The 12,873-nt window shown below is 44.9% G+C and overlaps 1 protein-coding gene across 7 annotated transcripts; it reads right to left on the minus strand.

Moving 5' to 3' along the window:
- Positions 1–826: 826 nt before the first annotated feature.
- Positions 827–12,159, minus strand: LOC147222397 (BOS complex subunit ncln). Of its 7 annotated transcripts, XM_086168291.1 has the most exons (16): positions 12,043–12,159; positions 11,181–11,373; positions 8,897–9,087; positions 6,725–6,869; positions 6,487–6,584; positions 6,351–6,428; positions 6,163–6,266; positions 5,972–6,060; positions 4,477–4,616; positions 4,220–4,398; positions 4,045–4,132; positions 3,920–3,958; positions 3,497–3,669; positions 3,371–3,424; positions 3,206–3,284; positions 827–953 (listed from the first exon to the last, which is right to left on the minus strand). In XM_086168291.1, exons 2-16 carry the CDS (start codon positions 11,347–11,349, stop codon positions 897–899), a joined length of 1,683 nt encoding a protein of 560 aa, XP_086024417.1. In that variant the 5' UTR covers positions 11,350–11,373; positions 12,043–12,159; the 3' UTR covers positions 827–896. The 7 variants fall into 7 exon arrangements, with proteins under 7 accessions (XP_086024417.1, XP_086024415.1, XP_086024416.1 ...); XM_086168289.1 differs by having other exon boundaries at positions 4,045–4,398; XM_086168290.1 differs by having other exon boundaries at positions 6,163–6,428.
- Positions 12,160–12,873: the final 714 nt, after the last annotated feature.

Consider the following 12,873-nt stretch of genomic DNA (forward strand, 5'->3'; position numbering starts at 1 on the left):
TGCTGTCGCTGGACTCGCCCGGGAGAAGCGAACTGCTCCTTGTACACGCTGGTGTAGAGCCGCGTGGCCATCTTCGATCAAAAAATGCTAGTTTTCCCGGCGTCCCCCTGGAAAATCCCCCACCTCTCTCCTCCCCCCGTCAACCTGGCGGCTCCTCCTTCTCCCTGCGTGATCACGTCGCCTCGTATCGCACCCGCCGGTGGCCGCACGCGATCGCCGTCGAGATTCGAATCAAGCGGATGCCGTTTGCGGACACTTCGTGGAAGTATCGCCGAGCGCTTTGCGCTACCTGAGAACTCAGCCGCTTATCCCCGGAAAGCTAGAGCCCCCCTGCGGAGATCCGAACGCCCGTGGGTCACCGCTGTGACCTACTTCCCTCCCAGGGTCTTGCACGGACCGTAGCTTAGCGCCGAGCAAACACTTGCGTGTTCTCATCTCTCGACCCACCTTAAAGTTGAAACGGACTTCCTCCTTTCAGTCGACAAACTTTTCGAGAATCTCCCGGCGTGATCCAGGGTCACCCCTGCCGACTGTCAGCGCGAGCATCAATAATTCACAGAGCGCCGTCGGCCGCCTTTTGTGTCGGCGGCTCCGTGACAAGAGCTGGATGTCGGGCTCCGAAGCGCCGGCCTTGTCCGACAAACCCGTCCGGCCCGGTGAAATTCACGTCCGCGTCAAAAGAGCGAAGGACGTGGGGATTTTCGTAAAGAGGCGGCGGGAGCTGTCCTTCACGCGGGCCTGGATCGAATCCAAGCCCGGGGGGGAAGTGTCTTATTTTATTTCTCCCAGCCCCGAATGACAGAGTTCAGTCATATTTCAGCTTAAAGTCATTTGCTTTTATTTAAAACCGATGAGATTGCAAGTTGTCACAGAGGCGGCGACCGCGATCTTGCAGGCTACTGGTGCTTGGACTTCATGGCAGCTTTCAGCTTGTTGTAGAGATATCCAAAGTTCTGCAAGGAGCAAAGGGGGAGAGATTTGTCTTTTTTGCGGTCAAATATTTCAACTTACATGGCAACGGCCGGTGACGATGTGACGGACATTTACAAAATACAGCGGGCACTCATTTTTCGCGGGAGTTGCGTTCCAAGAACCCTGGCGAAAAGGGAATTCACGCAAAGTAGAGACGTAATAATTTTACAGATATATTAACCCTTAACTTCCCTCAAATTGTTATCAACCCACCTTTGACTGTGTTGCGCTTCCCGCTCTCTTATACAGTACGATAAACGCTTTTGGATGATTATAACGGATAATAAACATTATAATACTTGAATGATGATGAATTTGTTGTGCAGCAGTTACGGCTCATTTCGTACTCTGTTTACTTATTAAAATGAATTTTAGTTTGATTTTTTTCGTTTTTTTTTTTTTTTGCTGTTTCTTTTTTCGTATCCTAGAATAGGGCTATTTCATCCCAGAAAAAAAAATAAAAAACACTGCAAAGCAAAAGAAAGATAAATCGTGAGAACTGAATTACTCAAAAAAAAAAAAAAAAAAAAAAACAGAAAAAAATCTGCAAAGTAACGAGATCCGCAAAAGCTGAACCATATTTTTTCCGTTGTGATGAATAAAGGAGCTCGGAGACCCTGAACGACATCCTTTTTGTAATTTTGGGGTACGAAGGAGCTCAGACATACACAGACATCCCAAGACTCCCGGAAGTCGCCGTTTTTTTTTTTTTTGTTTTTTTTTTCCTTTTGTATCTATTTTTTTCCTCGATTTTTCTTGTTCACTCTGCTGTCTATTTATTTGTGGATATTGTTTGCTGCTTTTTAATTGTCTCTACCTACATTCATATTCATTTTTATTGATATTATAATTATTATGCTGCGGTGACAAAAGAATTTCTCCTATGGGGATCAATAAAGTCGATCCTCAGTTCCAGGAGTCTCGTGCATATTGATCCCGGCTCTCCGATGTCCGTGAATTGGACGAAATATCCCGGAATCCAGACCGAGCGAGCAAGAGCGCGCACGCCAGACATCGTGCATCTAATCCGCATCTTAGAATGCATGCAGAAGATTGAGTCCTAAATGATTTACTCAGAAAAATAAGCCAATCAGCTTCCAGAGTGGGCGGACTTTTATTTATTTTCACGGAGGCCGAAGTCATCTGTTCAGTCAGCGCAGAGGGAAAGTGCTCCGAAAAAAAACATAAAATAAAAAAACCCACTTCTCCTCAGATTACGCGAAAGCATATCTCAGTCCCACGAGGGTGAAAAATAATGACGCTGTGGTGCGGTGAGCTGTTTGCAACCCGATGTCACGTAAAATCGACAAATTAATTGGCGCCGAGTGGCGTGAGCTTGAAGAATCAGGGAAATTTGCAAAGCAAGAAGCATCTAAATACGATGAGACCCAGCAAAAGTCACAGGAAAATAAATAGGCCCGCATTTAGGCCCACTTTTTTTTTTTTTTATTGTCATACAATTTCCTACTATTATTTATTATTGTTATGTTTTACTTGAAACTCTGGCACAACAATTTCCTTCAGGATAAATAAAGTTGTTCTTATTCTTATTTAGGCAGGCGGCGGGGGTTCTTTGCAGACTTGCGGCTTGAAAGATGGAAAGACCTTGTTTAAAAATGTTTAAAAATACTCGTAGTTCTTACCGTATTTGTTCTATTTATAAGAAATTAGTTAATAAAACTTTGGTGAAGTAAAGAGACCCTCTGTTGTGTTTGTGTGTAATTAGTTTTTGCAGGTTCGGATGTCTGCATCCGGGCTGCAAAAACAAACATGAAAAAAGACCGAGAGGGAGAGAGAAAAGAAAACGTCCTATAAATATCCAAGATAATCTGCAAAAATAGGATTAAAAAGAAGCAAAAAATGTTTTAAATCTCTTATTTCTGCCTCCAGTCTGTGACCCAACAGGAAGACGCTCCCAACGCCACAAATGTATTTGCTACTTTGCCTTTTTGTTTGACTTCTGTTTGCATTTCTAGATTTTTCACCTTATTTATTCATGAGTGATCATACATATTGTCATTGTTTCTTTTATTCTCTCGGGGTGACGGGGTGGTCGGGCCTCCCGGACGTCCAACCACGTTCGGGGAACCTCCTACATGTGTTTGGAGGAGCTCGGAGAACCCGGAGGAACCCGACGCAGACGGGAGGAGAACATGGAGACTCCACAAAGAAAGGCCGCACTTTGTGCCTGTCGCTCAGTTTAAGTCGTATATCTTAAAATTAACCGACAAACCTGGATGCCGAAGTAAACGATCCCCAGGTACGCGGCGATGCAGCCGCCGAGGAAAAGATCGAAGGCCGCCGGTTTCACCCTGAAAGACAACGCCGTCGGTATCCGAGTCTCTGCAAAGACGACACGGGTAAAAGCCGAAGGCGCCGGGATTTTTTTTTTTTTTACCTGTACATCACGACTTGTTGGTTCATTTGATCGAAAAAGACGATGTCGGGATCCCTGCGCGGAGAACGTAAAATGAGATTCATAAAAAAACACAGGAGGGAGTCGACCGCCGAGCGCGAGTGTTACCTCCGGTCCTGACGGAAGGCGTGTCTGTGGACTTGCTGTAAGTAGCGTTTGAATTCATGCTCCAGAGAATTGACCAGCAGGATGTGACCCGGCTCTTTATCCAGCAGCTGCGTGGCTCGAGGAACCGACGTCAGGAAGGACATCAGGCTGTGCACTCGACTGTCCTGGAGATCCTGGACGAACAACGTCCGAATGAGATCGGAACAGAAATGCGTCTTTGTATTCAGAACGACGCTAGTTTTCGGGGAATTCAAATAACAAGGAGTCGCCGGTATTTGCCGTGAGAATGAATCTTCTCCGTCCCCCCCCCCCCCCATTGGATTTCAGGCGCCGGCAGAGAAAAATCAAAACACAACGTGTAATGTCTGCCGGGGAACACCAGAGGTCAGCACGGAAACTGGCTTCCTCCGGCAGCTGTCTTACCATCTGGCCCTTGAAAAGCTGCACGTCTTTGGGCGAACCCTGCACAAACACAAAACGGTTTCGCTCGAATTCATTCGAAATCGGACGACGTTTCGGAAAACAAGCCCTCCGCCTCCCGCACAGACCTTGTCCGAGAGATTATACATGTAACGCGCCAGTGCTTCTGCGACGATGATCCCGTTTCGTTTAAGCTTCCTGAAGTCCACTTGCGACCTGAGGTATGAAGAAAAACCCAAACCGTCCTCAACCTCGGGCTGTCTGAGGCCTGCGTATTTATGAAATGACGAATTAAGAACCCACACTGTGTCCAGCACAGAGCCCCGAAGCTCAGATTTGGGGTCCTCCAGGTGTGACAGAGAGAAGGCCGGAATCCTTCGTAGGCTGTAGCGCTCGTGCTCCCACGCCACCGTGGACTCCACAAGGTTGATCTTCTTATGCACCAGTCCCGTCCTCACCCAGGGAAACCTGGAGGAAACCACCTGTGGAAGACCCCGGAAAAGTTCATCGGGCTCAGAGGGCCAGAAAGGCCTCCGTCTCTCGCTCGCAGGTCAACCTACTTCCTCCAGGTGTTGGATGAAGGTATGCATGGGAGTGTCTGGTTTCGGAGGTCGCGACACGTGCATGTACAACCCGTCGCCGTTGGCCAGCGTGTCCAGACACAACACGAATGCAACATTATCGTGGAGCAGGCTGGACTCTGTTGGATAGAAGAAGAAGGAACTAAATCCGAGAAGATCTTTGGGTGAAAAGTTCACATCCTGCCCTCAAACCCAAAAACGTATTTTCACCTTTGCTCAAACATCTCAACAGATTCCAACAAAGTTTGCTTGTTTGTTTCCTCACCTTCTGTTTTATGTGTCACGCGATGAACCAGATCACCAGATCCGGTTCACACGGCCTCATTCGCAACTTGGCCCGAATGTACTTTACCAGGCTCGATGTGTTTCCAACAACCGTTTTAAGAAGATTTCGACAAGAATTAACCACAACCTGGATGACCGAGAACCTCCGCAGGCATCCAGTAAATTCATTCATTCATTCATTCATTCAGATTATCCTGTCTTCTGGGTCGTCGGGGTACCTAGACAAGACTGAGCTGCTCTTTCTCCAGGGGGAAGGTAGTTCCCATGACCATCGACAACACCGTGGTAAGGCCAACTGCACCTGCGAGAAACCTGGATGTGGTCCTAGACAACCAACTGTCATTCTCTGCGAACGTCCCAGCCGTCGCACTTTCCTGCAGATTCCTCCTCTACAACATCAGGAAGATTCGCAGTTTCCCCACAGAGGATACAGCGCAGATACTCATCCGGGCTCTTGTCATCTCTCGTTTGGACTACAGCAACTCCCTCCTTGCCGGTGCCTCAGCGGTGACCATCGGGCCTCTGGAGCTTATTCAGAAAGCGGCAGCCCGCCTGGTGTTCAACCATCCCAAATTCTCCCACACAACTCCCCTTCTTATGTCCCTACACTGGCGACCAGTAGCCGCCCGCATCAAGTTCAAGACCCTGGTGCTCGCCTACGGTCAACCAACATGTCTCTACCCGTCCCCTCCGATCTGCCACCTCTGGGCGACCGTCCACCTCATCCCTCAGAGCCCCCGGCCGCCGATCGAACCAGTCTCGGCTCTTCTCGGTCTCGGCTCCTCGGCGGTGGAACGAACTCCCGAAAAAGGTCAGAACAGCGGGGCCGCTGCCCATCTTCTGCCGTGAGCTGAAAACATACCTCTTCACCAAGCACTACCCTAATAATAGCACTTAGCCCCCAACCCCCCCCCTCCAAAAAAAATTTTTTTTTAAAAAAAGAAGAAATTAATGTATGTATGTATATGATTTTGAGATGGCTGTTTGGTTGAGTTGTCACTTCTGACTTCCGACGACTGGTACTTCAAATCTTCAATGACTGAATTGCACTTTTTATAAGTCGCTTTGGATGCAAGCGTCTGCTAATAACTGACATGTAATGTAATGTGCCGAGTCCATCGAGCGACCGACCACGAAAAGAGACATATCACACGCATTCAAAATGTCTGCAAGGACCCCAGAATCTCACCCGCATGGTCCAGGTTCTCCTCGATCCACCTCTTTGTGCCCAGAAAGTTGTTCTTTCCTCCTCCGGTGAGGGAGAACATCAAGTGAAAGCTGGAGCGGAACAAGAAAAAAAAAAAAGCGATGCATGCAGACGGGAAATGGAAACCGGGTCGGCTTGTTTGGGACGGCGGCGGCGGCGGCGTGGAGACTCACGGCGGCCTGGTGCCGGTGCTGCTGTAAAGCTTCTGGTAGAGACGCGCCAGCTCCAGCAGGATGACCACCCCGCTGCCGTTGGAGTCGGCGCCGTAGGACAGCCACTGAGGCACAAAAACACAAAAAAAAAACCATGAATTCGTTCGTTCTTGTGCGTCGACGCGGTTCTTCACATTTACGCATCTCACCGGCGCCAGTCCAGAGGAGTCATAGTGGGCGGTGATCACCACGGTGGGTACATCTTCTCCCGCTCCAGGAAGCACTCCCTGAAAGACGCGGCGGTTGTTATACATCCCGAGGCCGAGAACGCGATTGAATGCTCACCTCCAGCGTGATGATGGCGTTGTCAGCGATGGGCTTGATGGGAACGTTGTTGCTCACGAAGATCTGAAAAGCCGTGGCGGTGATCATACTTCGGAGGACTACCGAGGCGCAGCATGAAAAAGAAATCCGCCGCGATTGTTTCAGTTCATTCATTCATGCATGAATTCGAACCGCGAGAGGAAACCCCGAATCGAACAAGGGACCTTCTTGCAGCGTCTCGGCCTTTTCTTCCTCTCACCTTGGATGAAGATGGATGAGGTCCTGATGGACGCCGCCTGCCCGAGCTCCTCGTACATGCAGAGCAGCTGCTCGTCCTCCATCGCCACGTACACCGGCATGAGAGTCTCCCTGAGCAAGGCCTCGCTCTCGCTCGCCATGAAGGTCTGGGAGGGGTTGAAACGGAAAAATAACCACTTAGCATCTTCTTGTATTTTCTGTTCTCCTCCCAGGAACACAGATGGGTCTGCGGCGTCTCAGGGTTTTGCACGTGTGGTTGGAAGCATCTATTCGTTTCGACCGTCCTCCGGGTTTTCCGACGCCCGCGGGCCTCAAAACTCTCCTTTGCCATCAAACTGACAGAAAATAATTTGATTTAGCCTGTAAAAGAGGAGGTGCTGCTCTGGAAACTCTTAAAATGTCACATTTAATCCAAGTCGGTGAATGGTTATTTCATAATTACTTTTGTGTTCCGTATTTTCAAGTGCTTTTTCTTTTAATTATACTTTATTAATCCCCTGCGGGAAATTCGTTCTCCACACTTAACCCGTCGTAGCTTGCGTGCCGTCTAGCGGCGCCAGGGGAGCAGTTTGGGGTTCAGCGTCTCGAACCCCCCTCGTTGCTCACCCTCTCATTCACACGTCTTCCAAAAACTCACCCTCTCATTCACACGTTGTATAAAAAGTGCAAATATCCACCCTCCCATTCACATCTTATACAGATATACAACCATTCATCCTCTCATTCACATCATATAGATAAATGTAAACATTCACCCTCTCATTCACGTCATAAAAAGTGCAAATTCTTACCCTCTCATTCACACTTCAGATCGAAAAATGCAATTATCCAACCTCTTATTCGCATCTTATAGAGAGATATACAACAGCTCATCCTCATTCAAAAGCCGTTTAGAAAAATGGAAAAACGTACCTTCTCTTTTGCACTTCAGATAGAAAAAGCAACCCTCTCCACCCTCTCATTCACATCTTATAGAGATATATAACCATTCATCTCCTCATTCACAAACCATATGGAAGAATACAAATATTCACCCTCTCAAACACATAATTTAAAAAAATTCAAAAACCATACCTTCTCTTTCGCACTTCAAATAGAAAAAATGCAAATATCCAACCTCTCATTCACCTCTTATAGATAAATGTAAAACATTCAACCTCTCATTCGCGTCATAAAAAGTGCAAATTCTCACCTCATTCACACTTCTTATAGAAAAAAGCAAATATCCAGCCTCTAAATCACATCTTATAGAGATATATAACCATTCATCCTCTCATTCACAAACCATATAGAAAAATGCAAATATTCACCCTCTCATTCACATCGTATAGATAAATATAAAACATTCAACCTCTCATTCACGTCATAAAATATGCAAATTCTTACCTTCTCATTCACACTTCAGATAGAAAAGCAAATATCCACCCTCTCATTTACATCATATAGAGATATAGAACAGCTCATCCTCTCATTCACACACCATATAGAAAAATGCAAAAACTCTTACTTTCCCTTACCTTCACGTATCATATCGAAAAATGCAAATATTCACCCGCTCATTCATGATCATGAAAAAAATGCAAATATCCAACCTCTCATTCACATCCCATAGAGATATAAAACCATTCATCCTCTCATTCACACGTCATACAGAAAAATGTAAATATTCTCCTCTTCCTCCTCCTTTGAGCTGCTCCCTTCAGGGTTCGCGACAGCCAATCACCTCCCTCCATCTAACCCTCTGGTTCCTCAGCAACGCCCGGCGGTTTCGGCGTCCTTCTACCCGAACCTTCACCATCCCTCCTCTGTCCGTGTCCAGACCATCTCAACTTTTATCTCCTGGACATCCGATATGTGCTGTCCATCTGATGGACTCTTTCCAGATCCTCTGCGTCCTCCTCCTTCCAAAAGAGGAACCTCCACATCTCCATATTCGTGCATATATGAATCAACAGGTCCAGCAGTCGACAATTGTCCAATTGTTGTGCTGTACTTTCACATTATGATACAAAGCAGCAAAGTGAAGTGAGAAGAGAAGTCTACAAGCTCTTACCCTGGAGCGTCGCATAATAGGATATTAAAAATACATCCTAATCTGATGATAAACTGTTATGAATCCCACTGAGTTGCCTGGAGGCTTCCCCTGCCGAGTGTTCCTGGATATAGTCGTTACCTGCAGTGTTTCTCTCGGGATGCCGGAGACATTCTGGGGCAGCAGGATCAGGACGGCGGCGGCGTTTTGTCTCTGGGCCTGCAGGTATTTTTCCGTGGTGAAATCCGGCACCCTCATGACGACACAGCGCCGCGTCAGGCCCGGCTCCTCCGACGAACGGGCCTCCGCCACCACGATGGCTCCGCGGCAACCTCGGCATCCACAGAATAACATCGGACCTGATTCCCTTATTCATGAAACAAATCCCTGTAATGTTATTACAACCTTGTCTCTCGAATCGCTCGTGCATCTTATTCGTGCCCCGATATATCGTACGGTTTTCCAAAACGTGACATTTCACGTCATGCTAGCAAAACACCAACATTTTGTCTTTGATTTTCAGGTTTAATAATTCATTCGTTCATGCATTATCGATACTGTTTATCCTGCAGTCAGGGTCGCGGGGGGTTCGGAGTCTATCCCGGCTGTCATTGGGGGAAAGGCAGGGTCCACCCTGGACCCGTTGCCAGGCAACTTGCAGAGAGTTACAACCATTCACCCTCTCATTCACATCATATAGAGAAATGATAAAAAAAAATGCAAAAACTTACCTTCTCATTCACATTTCAAATAGAAAAATGCAAATATCCACCCTCTCACTCACGTCATATAAAAATGTAAACATGCAGCCTCTCATTCACGTCATATAAAAATGTAAACATGCACCCTCTCATTCACACATCATATAAAATGCAAATATTCACCCTCTCATTCACATCTTATGGAGATATACAACATTTATCCTCTCATTCATACACCATATAGAAAAATGCAAATATTCACTTTCTCATTCACGTCATATAGAAGTGAAAACATTCACCGTCATTCAGGGTAAATGCAAAGATTCACCCTCTCTTTCATAATAATATAAAAAAAATGCAACCATTCATCCTCTCATTCACATCATATAGAAAAATTGAATGTTTACCCACTCGTTCGAGTCGTATAGAAATGTAAACATTCACCCTCTCATTCACACATCATATAAAAACTGCAAATATGCACCCTGTCACGTGAAATCATATAAAAAAATACAAGTGTTCACCCAATCATTCACGTCACATAGAAATGTAAACATTCACCCTCTCATTCACATCATAAAAAAATGCAAATTCTTACCTTCTCATTCACAATTCAGATAAAAAATGCAAATATGCACCCTCTCATTCACATCTTATAGAGATATACAGCATTCATCCTGTCATTCATACACCATATCGAAAAATGCAAATATCCACCCTCTCATTCGTAATCATATAAAAAAAAATGCAACCATTCATCCTCTCATTCACATCATATAGAAAAACACAAATGTTTACCCTCTCATTCGAGTCATATAGAAATGTAGGCGTTCATCCTCTCATTCACACATCGTATAAAAACTGCAAATATTCACCCTCTCATTTGAAATCATATAAGAAATGCAACCATTCATCTTCTCATTCACACATCATAGAAAAATGCAAAAACTTCCCTTACCTTCATATTTCATATCTAAAACTGCAAATATGCACCCTCTCATGTGAAATCCTATAAAAAATACAAATGTTCACCCTCTCATTCACGTCATATAGAAATGTAGATATTCACCCTCTCATTCACATCTTATAGAGATAGAAACATTCATCCTGTCAATCATACACCATATAGAAAAATGCAAATATTCGCTTTCTCATTCACGTCATATAGAAATGTAAAAAATCACCCTGTCATTCACACATCATCTAAAAAAAAACAGATTCACCCTCTCATTCGTAATCATATAAAAAATGCAACCATTCATCCTCTCATTCACATCGTATAGAAAAATACCAATATTCACCCTGTCATTCATAATCATGAAAAAATGCAAATAATCACCCTCTCATATAGAAATGTAAACATTCACCCTCTCATTCACATGTCATATAAAAAACTGCAAAAATGCACCCTCATTCACATCATATAGAGATATACAACATTCATCCTCTCATTCACACATCATAAAAAAAATGCAAAAACTTCCCTTACCTTCACATTTCATATCGAAAAATGCTAATATTCACCCTCTCATTCGCGTGCCATATAGTGATATACAGCTATTGATCCTCTCATTCACACCTCTCGGCAATTTAGGGTCTCCAATAAATCTTCTCTGTGTTTTTGGACCGTGGGAGGAACCCGGAGGAATTAGTTTTCAAACTTTTTTTTTTTTTTGGAAGTCCATTATTACACATCAAACAATTCTCTCAGTAGCTGAACTTACCACACTTCTGTTGTGCCAAGTTGTACTGTTGCATCCTGTAGGCGGTGAACTCATAGGAAGATGCAGCGGTGAGAGCGGAGCCGTGCACGGATTGGACGGAGATCAGCAGCAGCAGCAGAGATGCAGCAGCAGCAGCAGCAGCAGGACGAGGAGGGTCTCTCGCAAACATCGTGTCGTTTGTTTTAATCTCAATCTGTGAACGAAAGGTTGATATTTGCTGAAACCAGGACCAGACATGAAATACTGACTTCCATATTGAGACTTAAAGTACACTTTAACTAAAACAGCGAGTTTGAATGAGACTTTCTTGCTTCCTCTGTGCTCTACATGTCAATCATTTAGATTTTATCATTACAGAACACATTACATTACATTACATTACATTTGGCAGACGCTTTTATCCAAAGTGACTTACAATAGAGGACATAGGGACTGCAAATACACTTGCAAATACAAGATGCACAGGAAATATACAGAACAGTAAGCTTGGGTTAGTGAGGTTTTTTTTTGTTTTTTTTTGACAAAGACATACACAAATGTACACACACACACACACACACTGCATAGCCTAACTTGCTGCCTAACCTGATCTGGGGCATCAGCGCAGTAAAAAGTCCTGAAAGAGAACAGTTTTTACCTGTTTCTTGAAGGTTGAGATAGATGATGCTAGTCTTGTTGCTTCTACATAACACTATATAAATATTTGTCTCCTGGATGGTTTGGGGTTGCATGATGGTTTGGGGTTGCATGACCCTCTAAACACCACCAATAAGGATATTTGCAGACCAGCCAATGAAGAAATGAAGAAAAGTGATCAACGATTTCTCCATGTGTTAGCTTGAGGTGTGAAAATGTCGCTCACCTGTCTTCCCCCCGTCGTCCTCGCTCATGAATCTTCGTGGACGTGCGTTCACGGGCTCCTGCCGCTCGATTCGAAGTATCTTCTGGGAGTTCAGGCGTTTGGGTAAGCTACCATTCACCATCTGCTCCCAAGGGATCAACTCCGGGCTAATCACTAAAACCCATCCCCACCCCCTCGCACCTTCTACTGCACCATCTACCCCTGACGTCCTACCTGGCTGCTTTGGGAAAGGAAAACCATCCACAGCCAAATGAGAATAACAAGTATTTGTAGTTTCCTCCACTCCCGCGGGATGATTCCAGAACTAGCTGGTATTAAATTCCAGGAAACAGTAATAATGAAACCTAAAACATGGTGTGTTTCTCAGCTGAAGTATTCGTCCAGATTTCTGTTACTGGCTGAGTAAGAACAGCCGGCATGTGTTAATATCAAGTGCCTCAGGGGCTAAAAGGTGGTGAGTGTGTGTGTGAGTGTGTGTGTGTGCGTTTAGGTTGTCGAGGATCTATTTGATGAGCAGGACCCAGTAAGGGCTCAGTGCGCACATTGTCCCATTATTGCCACCGGTTATTTTATTTTAAATCACACCATAACCCTGATGATATCGTAACGGTTTATTGCAAAAAGAAAACGATCACGGTCTTGTTTTATTCAGAATTGTCTCTATATTATTGGTCGGTTAACACATTAATTATTGTTTTGTTTTTTTTAATACCAACAAAGGAGCATCATATGTTATTGCCAGTTAATAGATTACTGACGGTTAGTGCATCAGTAACAGTGAGGTGGACGAAATATGGTTTGTTCAGAGGGCCAGACTATTATTCAAATCAC

The sequence above is a fragment of the Fistularia commersonii genome, chromosome 21, assembly GCF_037954325.1.
Source record: "Fistularia commersonii isolate RoL2024-O1a breed Wild chromosome 21, RoL_Fcom_v1.0, whole genome shotgun sequence".
Classification (NCBI taxonomy): Eukaryota; Metazoa; Chordata; class Actinopteri; order Syngnathiformes; family Fistulariidae; genus Fistularia; species Fistularia commersonii.

Excerpts from the sequence above, each read along its gene's own strand:
- LOC147222397 (XM_086168287.1), bottom strand. The coding sequence starts at position 11,349 with ATGTTTGCGAGAGACCCTCCTCGTCCTGCTGCTGCTGCTGCTGCTGCA. Across the intron at positions 3,425-3,496 it reads GCCTTCCGTCAGGACCGGAG|GGATCCCGACATCGTCTTTT; the intron begins GTAACACTCGCG and ends TTCTCCGCGCAG. Across the intron at positions 954-3,205 it reads TCGTTTACTTCGGCATCCAG|AACTTTGGATATCTCTACAA; the intron begins GTTTGTCGGTTA and ends TGCTCCTTGCAG.